We start from the raw sequence: 19341 nt of genomic DNA, 5'->3' as shown, positions 1-19341 counted from the left end.
AATAAAAGGCCTTCAAATGTCAATTTAAAAGAAAAGGATTTTATGAAGTGTTTGGCTTTGAAAATAATTAAAATTGAACGTCCTTTAACTTTTTTTGTCAATTTGTCAAACTGTTGATTTCACATGAATAAATGTACTATTGTTTCCATGTTCTAAGATGCCATAATGATCTGGACACAGACCAGTAAAAATAACTGAAAATGCTGTAATAAGTATGCTGTGCCAGTAGTTTATTGATATAATGTTTTATATACAGTTACAGATAATATTTGATCGGAATAATGTTACTGGAAAGAGTTCTACAAAGCGGTATTCTTCCTAAGTCCTCTCTCTGCAGGTTGCGCTTCATTCACCATTGTTATGTAAACAAACAGCCTAAACAACACAATTTTCTTCCGAGATCTGCGTTGTGTAGTCGAGTTCATGTTCATCATAAATGATTAATGCTGACTTTGATGTGACACATCATATATGATCTTCAAAAGCAAAATTAGTCTTTTGAAGGCATGATCAAAGAACTCTTTATTATCACATGATCTAAAGCAGCTGAGATTCTTACTCTAACCTCATTCTTGTTTTCCTTTCTAGCCATGAACGTGTGTTCTGCGTTTGCCGAAACGCTCCTTCGTCGCTTCTGACCTTTCCCAACGATCGAGTGACGACGAAGATGTCAGTGTGCAGCGACTTTGCAGAACACGTGTGGAAACCCGGCTCTTGTAAGAACTGCTTCCACCAGCTCAGCGCGCACAGGCAGAAGGTCGGCGGTGGCCCGGATGGCGCTGCGTCTGCCGCGTGTCTGAAGAACGGCCTCGGAGGCGATGAAGAAACTGCAGTGACGGTGCCTTCACCTTACAGCAAGCCCACTATTGCCGTCAAGCCCACTATGATGAGCATGGACACCAGCGACTCCATGGCTGACGTTAACATGAACATAGAGAAGGTGATTGTCCTTAAAGTTTCTGATAAATGCTTATGTTCTCTAACTAGTGCTTTTTTTGTTACAGAAAAACTCAAAGGGTCTAAAGAAACTTCTGGACCTCTCTTCACTTTACATTGATGGCAACAGTTGCAATAAAACCCAGAGGGATTCATCTCTTCAAAGCCCGGAACCCAAGAAGGACTATTGCTTTTCTCACCCTTCCTTGTCGCCCAAAGGCTCCGTGATCATCAGCAACAGAGGTCCTCAAGGTGTCAAAAACAAAGCTAATGGGGACATTTGTAATCAGCAGAATAGTACCACCGCCCCCAGAACTAATAGCACTTCTAATGTTGGTGCTAAGAGATTAAATTATCATTGCCAAAATTCTGTGGAGAAACATTTTCCTCCAACCAGTCCTGCCAAACTTTGTAGTAATGGAACAGGTAACACTGTTCTCCCCACCAAGACGTCCAGCACTTCCCTAAACTCCCTAACCTCTGCGTTATCTTTGGACACTCTCACTAACAGTCAGTCCTCCATCAACCCTCCTCCTGTCCTATCTAAACAAAAAAGCCCCCTAGACTCGTCCTCCTCATTTGGTAGCAGTACAGATTCTCTACCAGTCCATGAGGGTTCCGTTGGGAGCCCAAAAAGTCCCCAAACAACGGTTAACTCTGCACCCAATTCTCCCAATGAACCAGACTCTGAACCCATTTATGCAGAGAGCACCAAGAAAAAGCATAAGCCTCAGGGAAATGTGTTGCAAAACCAGACCAAGAACTCCTCAGAAGAAAGTCAACGGGCCACCATTTCTGTAATGGCTGCCCACACAGAGGGGAACAACAGGATGTTCTACCTGAGCAGCCCAGATTCTGCCATCAGCACTCAGTACCACTTTAGCCCTACAGCACATAAGGACCCCGTCAGCACAGCCTTTCGCTGGCCCAGTCCGAGCCACAGTGCACCCTCCTTGGTTACAGAATTCAGCCTTCCCCCTCCTCTCAATCCCAAGCCTCAGTCTAGCCCGCCCATTCCACCAAAAAGAACCACCCGGTCCCCAAAACTTGGCACTTCCAGCCTTTCTCCGTCCATCTCTTCACCGGTTCCACTTCCAGATCTCCACAGATTGAGCAACCCTAGTGTCTCGCCGTTCGTATCGTCTCCGGTTCCTCTCCCGGAACTCTCCTTGCTTTTACTGGTGTCTGCCAAAGAGGGACACTTTAAGGTCGAACCGGAAAACCACAGCCCAGCAGCATCCGATCGTTGGCAAAAGCACCACAACCACCACAGCTCCGCCTGGAACTGTCGCATCGAGGAGGAAGAGGAGGAGGAAGAACGGGAGCGGAAAGGGGGTGAAAAAAAAACGCTGACTACTAATCCTGGGTCTCGTGTAACAGGCCCAGTCAATGGTGCTGCTGTCTGGAAGGAGTCCAGAGACTGTAAGGCCCTGATCAGCCCCCCTCAGATGACAGAGCCAGGCACGGCCCCCCTGCCTCTACCTAACAATGGTGCCTGTCAGGGGGATAGTGAGGTTGCCGCTGCAGAGGAGAAGGGCAAGCAGAGCGGGAGCATGCCGGCCAAGCAACATGACAGCGCAACAACAGAGCCTCTGGTAGCGGGGAAGATGGGATCAAGCAATCATGAGACCACTCCAACACCACCACCTCCACCCAAGAAACAGCACAGGTACATGTGACCCATTTAAACATTCTTCTGTGGTATCTGTTTGACTACACTGCCCTGATGTAAAAGTATAATAGTTTTCTTTAAGGTACACGCCAAAGTTGAACTAGTTACCGTAATCCAAAGCGAGTGCACTTTTTCCAGTGAAGTCTCCAGGGGTCCTGGGTACTGCTCGTCTCATCCTGTTCTTGTTGAGGTTAATGTTACAGTTTAGGTGCAAATATTCATTGATTTGTTAGGTCAAGTCTCAAACAATACCCGTTCTGAGGCTATAGTGTGGATTTTGTATCGACACTATGGGAATCCGTCATGCTCCCCAGATGGATGCAATCAAATTGGAACCACAATCTGACATCCTCGTACTCCGTACCATACCTTCCTGTGACTCACACAAGCATTAACGGGACGGTAATTCAACTATGAAACGCTGCTTAATACATAATGTATGGGCACCTACTCTTTAAACAGCATGTATGTTTTTTTCTCCTCTCTGGTGGGACGATCTAGTGTCGGTTGCACCTGACTGCCATTGCATTTGTGACGCTCACTGTGCAAGCTTTATTTCGACCACTTTCGGATCATTGAAACAGTTACAGCGTCTTCCTCAATGCGTGTGTTGTCCTATTCATGCTACTAATGGGACCTTTTTTTCCGATTGTAATGAACACATAAAATCGGTCTGTTAAATGGCGCCCTTTGTATTGACTGCAGCCGAATAGCTCCAATAACATTGGGGCACTGTGGTAAAGCTACAGCAATCATTATTCTTTGCGGTGGAATACAGTGGCGCCTTCAAAGTCGTACAGTTTGGACTTGAAACCAAAATTGTTCAGAAAAATAAGCCACTAAATTGCACAAAAACGTTTTTCAATTACAACAAATTGATAAACGGATTGTGGTTGATTTTGGAGGTTACAATTAGGATAGCCAACTGTCCTGTATTAGTCAGGATAAATTGGTCTCAAGAATTGACTGTCAACTCTTGTAAATGCACTAGTTTAGATGAAAACAGCAGCGGCAGATATAATGGTAATGGTAAATGGGTTATATTTGTATAAGCGTTTTTCTACCTTCAAGATACTCAAAGCGCTTTGACACTATTTCCACATTCACCCATTCACACACACATTCACACACTGATGGCGGGAGCTGCCATGCAAGGCCCTAACCACCACTCATCAGGAGAAAGGGTGAAGTGTCTTGCTCAAGGACACAACGGACGTGACGAAGTTGGTAGAAGGTGGGGATTGAACCAGGAACCCTCACGTTGCTGGCACGGCCACTCTCCCAAACGCGCCACGCCGTCCCTAAATAAACTTAGATTATATTTTAAGTACATCTTATTTTTATTTTGAGAGCTTTTAAATTGTTTCAAATTAATTCAAAAGTTAGTATTTTATTGTTTAATTAACTAATTAAACTTTGTTCATATTTTAGGTATATTTTTTTTTTAATTTTGAGCACTTTAAAAAAAATAATATTTACTTTAGAAGTTAGTATTTTTTTTGTAATTAACTAACTAACTAAACTTTTTTTATATTTTAAGTATATTTTATTTTTATTTTGAGAGCTTTTAAATAGTTTCAAATTAATTCACAAGTTGTTGTTTTTTTTATTAACTAGCTAACTACACTTTGTTTGTATTTTAGGTATATTATTTTGAGTGCGTTTAATTTTTTTTTAATTACTTTAGAAGTTAGTATTATTATAGTTTTTACTAGCTAACTATTATTTTTATATTTTAGGCATATATACATTTATTTTTAGCTTTTTTATGTTTTCAAATTAATTTATAAGTCAGTATTATTTCATTTTTTAATAACTAACTAAACTTTGTTTATATTATAAGTATATTTCGTTTTAATTTTAAGAGCTTTTAAATATTTTCAAATTATTTCACAAGTTAGTGTTATTTCATTCTTTAACTAGCTTACTAAACTGTGTTCGTACTTTAAGTATATTTTATTTGTATTTTGAGAGCTTTTAATATTTTAGATCAGGGGTGTCGAAACTTTTTCCACCAAGGGCCACGCACTGAAAAGTCAAGTATGTGGGGGCCATTTTGACGTTTTTATTTGATAAAAAAAGGCTAAAAACATATATTATATATATTCAAAGAGAATTATTTTTGTAATAGGCGATTAAGTATATATGATCATGTTTACCACATCGCCTGTCTTCCAATCACAGCCCCACTCGAGAGCATCAGTTGTATACAGCAAAAGCTCTTATTATAAACGACTTTAGGCTTGTTTTTTTTCCCCTAAGTCACTTGCAAATCTTGTGACGCAGGTAGCGTGTTTTTTTTAACTCATTTTTTAACCTTTATTCGGGCTTGATTTTCAGCCTCTGTGGTAAATCTTTTGTGCTATCTTCACCTCCGTTTCCTGTTTAACTCGCCCGCCAGACAACTCGATACACCTTATGTGCATTTCGTCAGAACACCAGTGTTCTGCGTCATTGGCTTGTTATTTTATGTAAGCTTGAGAAGTCAACCAGTGGAAACTCATTTCTATCATGCAAACAGTGAAGTGAATTATATTTATATAGCGCTTTTTCCTCAAGTGACTCAAAGCGCTTTACATAGTGAAACCCAATATCTAAGTTACAATTAAAATCAGTGTAGTTGGCACTGGGAGCAGGTGGGTAAAGTGTCTTGCCCAAGGACACAATGGCTTTGACTAGGATGGCGGAAGCGGGGATCGAACCTGCAACCCTCAAGTTGGTGACACGGCCGCTCTACCAACCGAGCCATACCGTCCTGTGTTTAGCAGCAATTAGATTGGATCAGAATGTTTCAAACTAACACAAATTAGTCTGAAATACTAAATGTAAATAATATGCTATAATTTTTTTTTTTAACACATTCTTTATCCTCATACTTTCCCAGTGATATCACTGGGGTTTTTTTTTTACTTTGTGGCACAAAAAGAATGATGCAAGTTCTGGATAACTTCCAGGTGAAACAATTTTCCACACAACAATAATTTACCAATACAGAAACAATGCTAAAAAAAATAATAAAAGGTACATAAGAAATTAAAAAAAACTAACATAAAAAATAGGACATGTCTGAGCACCGTTCTATGCTATGAGGCGAACTGACAAGAGCTTACAGTCCCAATAAAGGCAAATTGTGTGTTCTTTGAGGTTTGTTCAATATGACGTTACACAATGATACATTAAGGATTAAAAGGGAACATAGACACTTTCTGTATTTCCATTTGAATCATAAAGGCTATACAGTTAAATATGTCATATTTAAATGTTTGTTATCGTGGGGGCGGTATAGCTCGGTTGGTAGAGCGGCCGTGCCAGCAACTTGAGGCGTTGCAGGTTCGATTCCCGCTTCCACCATCCTAGTCAATGCCGTTGTGTCCTTGGGCAAGACACTCTACCCACCTGCTCCCAGTGCCACACACACTGCTTTAAATGTAACTTAGATATTGAGTTTCACTATGCAAGGCGCTTTGAGTCACTTGAGGAAAAAGCGCTATATAAATATAATTTCAATTTCATTTCAATTTACCATGGTGAGTGCAATACTAAATTGGCCCTAGTGTGTGAATGTGAGTGTGAATGTTTATCTGTCTATCTGTGTTGGCCCTGCGATGAGGTGCCGACATGTCTAGGGTGTACCCTGCACTCTGTTCAAGTGCAGCTGGGAAAGGCTCCAGCCCCCCTGCAACCCTGAAAGGGATAAGAAAAATGGATGGATGTATGGACTATGCATCCATCCATTTCTACTGCTTATTCTCTTCGGGGTCACGGGGCGTGCTGGATCCTATCTCAGCTACAATCTGGCGGAAAGGCGGGGTACACCCTGGACAAGTCGCCACTTCATCGCAGAGCCAACACAGATAGACAGACAGCATTCACACTCACATTCACACACTAGGGCCAATTTAGTGTTGCCAATCAACCTATCCCCAGGTGCATGTCTTTGGGAGTGGGAGGAAGCCGGACCGTGCTTAGTGCAATTGAAAGTGGTTGGGCAACTTGCACAACAAACATAAGTCGTAGAAGTCATGTGTGTCACGATGTTACATCATTAATTTTGTTGTTGCGAATCAATTCAAATCAATGTTTTAGTTCCCAAAGAGCATTATGGCCTACATGCTAGCACAGGGGTCACCAACCTTTTAGAAACCAAGAGCTACTTCTTGGATACTAATTAATGCAGAGGGCTACCAGTTTGATACACAATTAAATAAATTGCCAGAAATAGCCAATTTGCTCAATTTACCTTTAATAAATAAATCTATATATATATAAAATGGGTATTTCTGTCTGTCATTCCGTCGTACATTGTTTTTCCTTTTACGGAAGGTTTTTTGTAGAGAATAAATGATGAAAAAACACCTAATTTAACGGTTTAAAAGAGGAGAAAACAGGAAAAAAATTAAAATTAAATTTTGAAAGGAGAGAAAAACTATCTAATTTGAATATTTTTGAAATAATTAAAAAAAAGAATTTATAGAACATCATTAGTAATTTTTCCTGATTAAGATTAATTTTAGAATTTTGATGACATGTTTTAAATAGGTTAAAATCCAATCTGCACTTTGTTAGAATATATAACACATTAGACCAAGCTATATTTCTAACAAAGACAAATTATTATTTCTTGTAGATTTTCCAGAACAAAAATTTTAAAAGAAATTCAAAAGACTTTGAAGTAACATTTAAATTTGATTGTAAAGATTTTCTAGATTTGCCAGAATAATTTTTTTGAATTTTAATCTAATAGGTTTGAAGAAATATTTCAAAAATATTCTTTGTCGAAAAAACAAGCTAAAATAAAGAATTAAATTAAAATGGATTTATTATTCTTTACAATAAAAAAAATACATTTACTTGAACATTGATTTAAATTGTCAGGAAAGAAGAGGAAGGAACTTAAAAGGTAAAAAGGTATATGTGTTTAAAAATCCTAAAATCATTTTTAAGGTTGTATTTTTTCTCTAAAATTGTCTTTCTGAAATAAATGAATTTATTTATACAATTAAATGAATTTATTTTAAACAAGTGAAGACCAAGGCTTTAAAATATTTTCTTGGATTTTCAAATTCTTTTTGAGTTTTGTCTCTCTTAGAATTAAAAAAGTCGAGCAAAGCAAAACCAGCTTGCTAGTAAATAAATGAAATTTAAAAAGTAAAGGCAGCTCACTGGTAAGTGCTGCTATTTGAGCTATTTTTAGAACAGGCCAGCGGGCTACTCATCTGGTCCTTACGGGCGACCTGGTGCCCGCGGGCACCACGTTGGTGACCCTTGTGCTAGCATATCTAGAAACATCAAAACAATACCCCATTTTGGCCATTTTTTAGTCCGACAACCTTTTATTGGAGCCTAAAAAATGCAAAAAGTTAAATTTAAACATTAAAAATGGCTCTTAGAGGGGATGTTTGCAACTTCTTCTACATTTTTTAAGGTAAAAAAAAAAACATAAAAAGAACATCACCGACAAGCTTGTGTTACCATAAATGGTTTAAAAGAACATATTTGTTTGAAAATTGTCTAGATTTTTCATAATTACAAAGTTTATGTAATAAAACATTTTACATTATAAAATTATCTGTGTTTACGACGGGGGCACGTGCACACGTACAAAAACAGTCCCAAGAGAAGCAACGCACCTGGCTCTCCGATAAATCTTAGCTGACATTGCTTAATACGATAAGTAATGAATAGTTCCGCTCGTAATGACAGTGACAAAAACAACGTTCAAAATATAAAACATTCTCATGCATTTTAATCCATCCATCCTGTTTCCACCGCACCAGTTTAAGAAGTCGCATTAATAGTAAGAAGTATTTTATTTATTTTTGGTTAGCCTCAGAATAACAATGTTATTAAAAAGAATAAGAGACTTATTATACTCTAAAAATGTTGGTCTTTCTTAAAAATGCATGCATATAGATGTATTCAGTGTTAAAAAAAATAATGATATGGCTCTCACGGAAATACTTTTAAATATATTTGGCTTGTATGGCTCTCTCAGCCAAATAGGTTCCCGACCCTTGGAATATACATTCAACGACAGCTAATACTAGCTATCCAAATTGCTATTATTAGCTAACAACACCTGAAGTTAATGTGCTTGGATGTGTTACATATGTACGTAGTTAAGTAATTAAATAGGAAAAGTGAGAGGGTGGGATATACTGTGTAAATTAAATTGGAAAGTTAGCGCCCTTTAGGCCAGTGGTTCTCAACCTTTTTTCAGTGATGTACCCCCTGTGAAATTTTTTTTAATTCAAGTACCTCCTAATCAGAGCAAAGCATTTTTGGTTGAAAAAAAGAGATAAAGAAGTAAAATACAGCACTATGTCATTAGTTTCTGATTGATTAAATTGTATAACAGTGCAAAATATTGCTCATTTGTAGTGGTCTTTCTTGAACTATTTGGAAAAATATGTATAAAAGTACCTAAAAACTTGTTGAAAAATAAACAAGTGATTCAATTATGAATATAGATTTCTACACATAGAAGAAATCATGAACTTAAAGTGCCCTCTTTGGGGATTCATCAATTTAATTCTAAACATTTCTTCACAAAAAAATAAATCTTGAACATCAATAATTATGGAACATGTCCACAAAAAATCTAGCTGTCAACAATGAATAAATGCATTGTTGCATTTCTTTTCACAGTTTATGAACTTACATTCATATTTTCTTGAAGTATTATTCAAAAAATCTATTTATAAATGATTTTTTAATTGTTGCTATTTTTAGAATATTAAAAAAAAAATCTCACATACACCTTGGCATACCTTCAAGTACCCCCAGGGTTACGTGTACCCCCATTTGAGAACCACTGCTCTAGGAATCTGTGTACATTTTGCAAACAGTCCCTCTAAATTGTTTTTTAATTAACACAGCTATTGTTTTTGTTTGTGTAAATGCTAAAAATGCTGATCTGTAAAAATATGTTAAGTGTTTGGCTTGACATGTTGTAGTACATCTTAATCAAAACAAAAATGACAACCATCATCACTGTTATGTTTATAACTCTTCAGCAAAGTGAACAGTTAGTAGTCAGCATAACCCATGGGTGTCAAAACTCTGGCCCGCGGGCCAAATTTGGCCCGCCGTGTAATTTCTCTTGGCCCTTGAGGCAATATCAAATTAACATTAGAGCTGGCCCGCCGCTGTAACACCTCATTCACCGCTTTTCCTCCATACAAACAGCATGCCAGTCACATAATATATGTGAATGCAACGCATACTTGGTCAACAGCCGTACAGGTCACACGGAGGGTGGCCGTATAAACAACTTTAACACTGTTAAAAATATGCGCCACACTGTGAACCCACACCATGAATTGATTAACGTGGACCCCGACTTAAACAAGTTGAAAAACTTATTCGGGTGTTAGCATTTAGTGGTCAATTGTACGGAATATGTACTGAACTGTGCAATCTACTAATAAAAGTATCAATCAATCAATCAAAACCAAAGAAGAATTAAACATTTTGGGAGAACATCCGCACCGTAACGCAACATAAACACAACAGAACAAATACCCACAAACCCTTGCAGCACTAACTCTTCCGGGACGCTACAATATACACAAACCCCGTCCACCTCAACCCCGCCGCCGAAAAGAGGCATTCCATTTTTATTTAAGTTTTATTTTGTATGCCATTGATATTTTTTAATTATTATTATTATTTGAAATTCGATTTTGCATGTCACTATAAAGTTATATACTGTAAGCCTTGCTTGTTCAAGATTCAATGCAAAATTTGTTTGGGTCCCTATTAAAAGGTTAATTTGTTCAACCTCGGCCCACTGCTTTGTTCGGTTTAAAATTTTGGCCCACTCTTTATTTGAGTTTGACACCCCTGGCATAACCTATTCCTGTGCAGCATCAATACGACTTGATATATTTACATTCCAATTCTTAATCTTTTCAATAAATGTGTGAGGTTTTTATTAAATATTTCAAAATCGTTACTGTTTTCTTAAGTCAAACATGCTCCATGTGGGAGATGACCACTGTCCAAATAGATTTGACCTCACCTCTGTTTTTCAGTTGATTTTTTACAGTTGTTCAGTTATTTTAGATTCTTACTGTGTGCACTTGGAAGCATTATGTCATGAATCATTTAAAAGCCACAGATGGTTGAGGAAATAGGACTCTGAGCAGTCTAAAAAGGAAAGATGTGTTGTTTTTTTAACAGCTAGTGTCGTCTTTTTAAATCGTTTTGCAGGTTAGTGCACACGTTGCGTTTTAGTGTGGAAGTAAAAGGACTTTTTTAGAGGGGTAAGGCATGTCAGCCGGTTTTTGCTGGAGATAGCCAAAGTGGAGGGGCTCGACTGAGCAGATTGTTGCCCCCGGCAACACCCAAAATGCCCCATTCTGGCAGCGGCCGCCAATAGAAGTCAAATTCATAGTCTGACCATTCGCTGTATGAGCGCTGACAGTACAGGAGCTCATCTATCTGCTGACTTTAGCTACACACACGCGACTGGATTGCTGACAGGGTTCTGTTACAACTCATGTGGCTAATTTTGGGGGGGACTCGAACCTCAGCCTCTTCAACATGAGGTAGGCAGCTTTGTCTTTTGATACTGGGAAGATGCTGACTCTGTGTTAGAAAGCTCAAAATGACATCCAGTACAATACACATATGTCATTAATATCAAGACTGATTGTTTACTGCCTTGAGGTGTTGAAATTAACAATGTTTAACCTTTTTTTATACTTGCATGACAGATGTTACATGTGTAGTTTAATAGACATAATGATAACTGTTTAACACTGGAAGCGACGAATTAATTCCCTGTTCATTTCTTACTATTGTAAAAAAAAAAATATTATGTTCAACCTTAGAGCCTCCACATGCTGCATAAAAGGAGTCAGAAGTACAAACCCCGTTTCCATATGAGTTGGGAAATTGTGTTAGATGTAAATATAAACGGAATACAATGATTTGCAAATCATTTTCAACCCATATTCAGTTGAATATGCTACAAAGACAACATATTTGATGTTCAAACTGATAAACATTTTTTTTTTTCCCAAATAATCATTAACTTTAGAATTTGATGCCAGCAACACGTGACAAAGAAGTTGGGAAAGGTGGCAATAAATACTGATAAAGTTGAGGAATGCTCATCAAACACTTATTTGGAACATCCCACAGGTGTGCAGGCTAATTGGGAACAGGTGGGTGCCATGATTGGGTATAAAAACAGCTTCCCAAAAAATGCTCATTCTTTCACAAGAAAGGATGGGGCAAGGTACACCCCTTTGTCCACAACTGCGTGAACAAATAGTCAAACAGTTTAAGAACAACGTTTCTCAAAGTGAAATTGCAAGAAATTTAGGGATTTCAACATCTACGGTTCATAATATCATCAAAAGGGTCAGAGAATCTGGAGAAATCACTCCACGTAAGCGGCATGGCCGGAAACCAACATTGAATGACCGTGACCTTCCATCCCTCAGACGGCACTGTATAAAAAAACGACATCAATCTCTAAAGGATATCACCACATGGGCTCAGGAACACTTCAGAAAACCACTGTCACTAAATACAGTTCGTCGCTACATCTGTAAGTGCAAGTTAAAACTGTACTATGCAAAGCGAAAGCCATTTATCAACAACATCCAGAAACGCCGCCGGCTTCTCTGGGCCCGAGATCATCTAAGATGGACTGATGCAAAGTGGAAAAGTGTTCACTTTCAAAGCTTCAACAATTAGTTTCCTCAGTTCCCAAATGTTTATAGAGTGTTGTTGAAAATAAAGGTGATGTAACACACGAGGTGAACATGTCCTTTCCCAACTACTTTGGCACATGTTGCAGCCATGAAATTCTAAGTTAATTATTATTAGCAAAAAAAAAAAAAGTTTGAGTTTGAACATCAAATATCTTGTCGTTGTAGTGCATTCAATATGGGTTGAAAAGGATTTGCAAATCATTGTACTCTGTTTATATTTACCGTAATTTTCGGACTATAAGTCGCAATCTTCTCCACAGTTCAGCGGGGGGTGAGACCCGGCCAAACCCCCCCCCAAATTTTTTTTTTTTTTTAATTGGCCAAGTCTCACCCCCGGCCAAACTACAAAAAAAAACGCGACTTAGTCCGAAAAATACGGTACATCTAACACAATTTCCCAACTCATATGGAAACGGGGTTTGTACCAAGAAGATCTAGTATGTAACTGTTGTTTGACTCTCAGTATAAACCTGCTGTTTGTGTAAAGTTAGCATGATTGTATCTAGGTGTTGCATCACGTCAGGTGTTCCTCCTCCCGTCTCTCCCAAATTGTGAGTCAGCCCCAAATCTTTCCAAGTTTCGCCTTGCTGAAGTACTGTCCCATAAAGTGTGTCATTATTCAAACAACAGACCTGATAACTTCTCACGCACATTAAACGCTTGGTAGATGTTTTTTTTTTTGAGGGGGCGGAGGGGTTTGACGTCAGTAGTCCATATCGCTGCAAATACAACATGCGTGTGTCACATTTTTACTGCTAACTTTTGGTCCACACAGTGACTACAGGGATCACGGTTAGATGATAGTATTTATACTCTGAAAACCCAGGTCAGTGCAATCAAAGGTGTGTAAATCACATTTGTGGTTGCGTCAAGACGTTTGGTAAAGAGGAAATATGCAGTTAGGATGTTGATTTAAGTGTTATTCGGACTTAAAGCGGACATCCCTTATATAAACAGAAAACATCCTGGTGAGTGCTGCATTTTTGTGTCATGACAACATATGTATGTTTTTACAAGATGTCAAGTATAGTGAAACATTATTGTTTACAAATAAAATATGTACATTATTTTTTAAAGAAAAATCTTAGTAGGCGCTGCAGTCCATTGAACAATAACCTGCAGGGTTTACAACAATAATAATACTAACATTCATCATAATGTCATGTTTTTTTATTGTATCTTATCATTTTTCTAACCTCAAACTGTGGTATGTGTACCGTTAGTGGCACGCAGGTTCTATCAAGTGGTACTCCAAAGAATCACTTGATTTACGTGAAATAAGGTTTTATTTTCCTATATTCAAACACAGTGTTACTGTTCAAACTGTTTAATGTTACAGTGGTCAAAAATATTAAATACAATTCTTAAATAAAACCTATATTTTTTCTTTAATTAATACTTATGCCTACTATGTTACTGTACTTTAATGTTGGTCATTATGGTGGTACTTGGAGAGCCAGGTTTTTTTTGGAGGTGCTACTTGGTGAAAAAGGTTGATAACCAGTGCCACTGACGTATAGTATTTACTGTACAATTCAGTCAGTTTAAAATAGCACATAAAAATAAACAGCATATACCAATGTATACAACTATATATATATATATAAATAAATATAAATACATACATTCAAAATAACGATGTATATATTGATATATATATATCTATATATACATACATATACACAGTATATGTATACACATATATAGATATATATATACACATATACACAATAAATGTATACATATATACAGTATATAGACATGTAAGTATACATAAATCGTAATAAATATGCATATATACTGTATATATGTTAAAATTAACAATCTAGCTTATGAGTAATCACAAAAAAGTTATTTACAAGGAAGATGTAAAACATTCAAAAAATGGTCCTTTATGAACTTCTGACAATAAAATTGCATTTCTGTCCAAATAGAGCCTTCTATTTTGAGATTATTTAAATTATGCAAACAAAGTAATAACTTGTGATTGATCATGATTATTCCAAATACTAAAGTGTGATTAATCTGATTTTAAAATATGTATCATTTCATAGCACTATTACATATATACAAATATATAATTCACTATTATTCCGTTATAAATAGTATTCGTAACAAAAAAATTTAAGAAATAGATTTGTTTTTATTGTTATATAAAATACTCCTTACTCCTAAAAGAAACCTGGTACTCTCTGCAGTTCGGTAAAAGAGCCAAAGACCACACTGTAAAAGGACATGATGGTATTTTGTACTTTCCATGATATTATGCTACTCTGACATTGGATTCTACACAAGCAAAAAGCAGGTATTTCCTTCTCTTTCCAAGTAGGAGTTAAGTCTCCAGGAACTCATTGGTCCCACGGGTCACAGATGGCGTTTGACATTCTTTCATCAATGAAAATCTCATGTTTTGGAAACAAATCCCTTGGTCGTTCAGCGGAAGACGTGCAAAAGCGTGTGGAGTCTCTTGACGGCTTATCCTTTTAAAGTTTAAGCGTTTAAACTGGACACCTCTTTCAGTGACGTGTAAAATAATACCTCCGAGAAACATTTTCGGTTTCCTCGTCCATTTGTTGTCATGATTTATGGGGAACGTGAAGCCAAAGGCCGCCAGATAAATGGAGGGCGGAGTCATTTTGTGATTGAAGACGGAGGGATAAGACGATGTTTGCCAAAGACATTAGCGGCTCTAATTGGACAAGTGAGTGGCTGTCACTCACACTAATTGATCGCTTTGATTAAGAAGTCTGCATGTGCAGTTTTAATCAGCAATAGTACAAGTAAATACTAGGCACTTGTCTTGTCTTAAAAAAAGGAAACAAGATGTTTGCACTGTTGCAAATGAAGAAGTGCGCTGCATATGCAAATCTGAGCGAAATTATAATAATTGAGTCCTCTTCTTGTCTGTGTGTACCACAGGGTGTCTGCTCACATGAGCGGCAGCAACATGGAGCTGAACCGCTCGCTGGAGAGTCCGATGTCATCTCCGCGAGGCCTGGGCAGCGCCAGCCTACGTACAGCCTCCACTGATAGTCTAACAGCTAACACGGGTGAGTAGCTTAGATCGAATCCGCCACCTTTTCAGTGCCCGATACCTACGCAGTTCTACTCGTTATTGGAGCCTTTCACTTCTAGTACCTAGTCACCTGGTGTTCAAAACGTGGCTCTGGAAATTGTAGTATTATACTCCACAGTCCAGCTCTGCACACTGACTGTGAGTCACATTGTCATCCGGCGGAGCTTCTCAGACATGGGGGGTGAGGTTTACACAACCACACAAACAAGCATTCGTTATGCAAGGGTTCATTTCCTTTTGTTCTGAGTCTCCTTGACTATCAATTCAAATGAAGGAGGCCCTAACACTCAATTGTTGTTGTTTGTTAGCCTGTACTGAGTAATGTGCCATGGTTTACACCAGGGGTGTCAAACGCACGACCCGCGGGCCAGATCAGGCCCGCCAACAGGTTTTATCTGGCCCGCGGGATGAGTTTGCTAAGTATAAAAATGAGCCAACATTTTTGAATGGAAGAAGATGATGTTCTAAATGTGTCCACTGGATGTCGCAATAGAAATTATTTGTTTCGTTGTAACTGTTACATATGCAAAAAAAAAAAGAACCACATGTTCGTGCACCAGTGGAGGGAAATTAGCAAACTACATAAATAACATCCTGTAATTAGATTTTGATATTATTTTATAAGTGATAAATAAATAAATGGGTTGTACTTGTATAGCGCTTTTATACCTTCAAGGTACGCAAAGCACTTTGACACTACTTCCACATTTACCCATTCACACACACATTCACACTGATGGAGGGAGCTGCCATGCAAGGCGCTAACCAGCACCCATCAGGAGCAAGGGTGAAGTGTCTTGCTCAAGGACACAACGGACATGACGAGGTTGGTACTAGGTTGCGATTGAACCAGGGACCCTCGGTTTGCGCACAGCCACTCTTCCACTGCGCCACGCCGTTTCTTATCTTAATAGATTGAAAATGAACACCAGTGAGTTGACTGATGAACATTATCACATATTTTATTAAGGAATTATAAAAAACGACAATTAAAGATATAATATTATTAACCGCAACATGTAAGTGTAATTGTAAAAAAAAAAAACTTTGTGATTGAAACATTCTCAAAATGTGCTTGTTATATTTTTAAACAAAGAAAACAATCTGCTGCGATGAGGTGGCGACTTGTCCAGGGTGTACACTGCCTTCCGCCCGATTGTAGCTGAGATAGGCACCAGCACCCCTCCGCGACCCCAAAGTGAATAAGCGGTAGAAAATGGATGGATGGATGGATGCAAAACAATCTGAAGTTGTCTTTATTTTTAAGTGATTGTGCCATGATTTTACCAGTCAGGCCCGCTTGGGAATAGATTTTTCTCCATTTGGCCCCTGATCTAAAATGAGTTTGACACCCCTGGTTTAGACTGAAAATATATTAGAAATCAAACAGAAAATAGGTTTAAATAGTGTAAACCAAATAGTCATTGGTTTGTTTGTACTAAGTTAGTGTAAAAGGTCACTTTCGTGAACACAGTAAAAGGAAACAAGTGAGGCTGGTGCACAGAACCTTGAGCAACACCACTTATCTAGGATGCTAGAATTGTAACTACTTGATCAGACAGAGGTTATACATTTGTCAAGTTTGGCCACTGCAGTATTACACTCCACAGTCACCATTAGCGGGATAATTATAATTTCTTGCTACTCTCAGTTCAGTTCTCAAAAATACAGAAGGGTCTCATTCTCCTCCATTGTTTGCTAACATGTCTCCTTATGAGTTATGCGTTCAAAATGGTACTAGTTTTCATATTTGGTTACTGGAAAAGAACAAAGGATTAAGGCATTAGACTGAAAATACATTAGAACACCAGCAGAAGAGAGTTCTATTGTCAGTATTGAAATGCATACAATACAGTAGTTACAGTTTGGGATAGGAAAAAAAGTTGCTTCAGTAAGCATGTTTAATGAAAACAGGTCAAGCTCAAGCACTGAACCTTGAGGGGTGAGACTTCAGATATAAGATAACATTAATGTCAATCACATTAACTGTAAATTAAGACTAAAACAGTCCCTGAAGTAATCCTCCAAATCGGTGAATTAATCCGTCAGAGGCCCCTTAATTTCCTTTACTATGTATGCATCTTCTTTTGAGTGAAGTAGTTCAGGCTCTTGTTGACCAGCTATTAGGTTCCTGTGTGTAGTAGTTGCAGGAAAAAATGGCGACTGAAGCCATATCCACATTGTTTTCGGAGATGGAACTAATCATTTTGAAACAACAATCACTTTTGTTGGCTAAATAGCTCCAAAACCGGAGAATACGTTGGCGAAGATGAGCTGTACGACCCATGAAAGACTTCAGGCAGAGGACCGGCGGGAAGGAATACCCGAAAATAATGTACTAAAAAAGCAGTCCATGAAGCTGCTGATGCAAAGCTAGATTTTTTGAGATGCACGTAAAGATCTGTCGGAGGTTTCAGTGGGGGAGGAGCCAGACAGTCATGCAAACTATATGACGCCAGAGAATATTTTAGCCTTCAGTCAGATAATTTGTCAGTGCTGCTGTTGCACTCTGATGCACTTTATCCACAGTGAACAGTAGAGGAACTCCCCTGAAGGTTTTTATTGCAGCGGTCTGTCATCTTATCTTTCCCCTTTCACACAAATACACTTTTTTGTGACTGAGACCCGAAATTTCCATTTTTACTAGTATGAACTCTCGCCTAAAATTTAAATGCAAGTATGAGCCGCCATGTGTCCCCCTCTTGTTTTTAGTGGAAATTACCCTCATCTTCCATGTGAAAAACCCACTTGTAATTGCTGCAACTTCCTGGCTTCCAGCGTTGTTTGAAGAGATAATCATAGAGTCTGATAACAAGGCAAAGAGGGATTGGCTACATCCTTAGATTTTTCTTGTACAGTCGTCCTTCCTCCCTCCTTCGTAGCACACTATTATCTCAGTAACTGTCTTCTCTGGCGTTGCCATAAAGTCTTGATTCACAAATGTCTCATGTTCGGGTGGAACGATGGAAATTTTCAGCTCTATTAAAGACAAGAGGTAAGGAGATTTTGACTTACAATCAGTAAGAAGGTTAGTTTCAGGAAGATGTTTTTCTATGGATACACAACAGATCTTTTCCAACAATGAACAATCCTTTCTCTTATCAGGATCTCGGGATGCCACAAGGTTGTCCTGCTCCTCTCCATTCCTGAGAAGTCCAGCGACCTCAACGCCTGGTTCTCCTCACCCTCCCACATTTAGCAGCTCAGCTAACCAGCCACCTCCACTGCCGGAGAAAAAGATGGTCAACCGCACAGTGTCAGCTCCCGATAGCGCCAATTCGAAGGGCTTTGTTCGAGGCTACCCACGTCTACCGTTCACTGGTTCGGAAAACAATGTGTGCCGACCCAACGATGGAATCTGCAGGGTCAGTATGCTGTCCAGTTCTGATGACCCAAGACCTATCTTCTCCTCCAATGAGTCTCTAGAGCATTGTCATGCCCCGCTTGCCCGACCTTTGAGGTCCTGGACTTTGGATGATCCGTTTAAGAATCATGGACGTTTGGGTGGCCACTGCCGAAGCAGCATCACCTGCTCCTCTTCCCCTCAGCTAAGCGCACCTTTTATGCCGTCTGAAGGAAGCCCTGCTGCCAATTTGGGCTCCAGTCTGCAGTTACAAACCCTCCTGAGTAACATTGACAGCAGGGAAGGAGTGTACTCAAAACTAGGGGGCCTGTATGCGGAGTCCCTGCGCCGCTTAGCTCTAAAATGCGAGGAACACTTCACAGGTTCCCAAAAGAACCGACTAAGATTCGAGGAGAGCAACTGGTCGCTGTTCAGGCTCACGTCCAACAAGCCGAGCTGCAATGCCGGAGATGCTGTGTACTATTCTGCTGCCTGCGCCTCCGACCCCAGCAACTCCTACGCTGTGAAGGTAATTTCAAAATACTACTTTTGGTTTACAACCCATGTGGTGATATTTGCCAAGTCG

At 38.8% G+C, this 19341-nt stretch overlaps 1 protein-coding gene across 2 annotated transcripts in view; it reads left to right on the top strand.

Moving 5' to 3' along the window:
• LOC133536167 (inactive tyrosine-protein kinase PRAG1) overlaps positions 1 to 19341 on the top strand; it is a 35122-nt gene that overhangs the window by 11392 nt on the left and 4389 nt on the right. For both annotated transcript variants that reach the window (XM_061876446.1, XM_061876447.1), the window contains exons 2-5: positions 589 to 940; positions 1005 to 2605; positions 15256 to 15386; positions 18518 to 19284. In XM_061876446.1, the coding sequence (XP_061732430.1) occupies positions 668 to 940; positions 1005 to 2605; positions 15256 to 15386; positions 18518 to 19284 (2772 nt within the window). In that variant the 5' untranslated portion in view covers positions 589 to 667. The remainder of the gene's footprint in view (positions 1 to 588; positions 941 to 1004; positions 2606 to 15255; positions 15387 to 18517; positions 19285 to 19341) is intronic.

The sequence above is a fragment of the Nerophis ophidion genome, linkage group LG17 (assembly GCF_033978795.1).
Source record: "Nerophis ophidion isolate RoL-2023_Sa linkage group LG17, RoL_Noph_v1.0, whole genome shotgun sequence".
Lineage (NCBI taxonomy): Eukaryota > Metazoa > Chordata > Actinopteri > Syngnathiformes > Syngnathidae > Nerophis > Nerophis ophidion.
The sequence above is the reverse complement of the archived record's forward strand: the minus strand, read 5'-3'. Positions and strand labels throughout refer to the sequence as shown.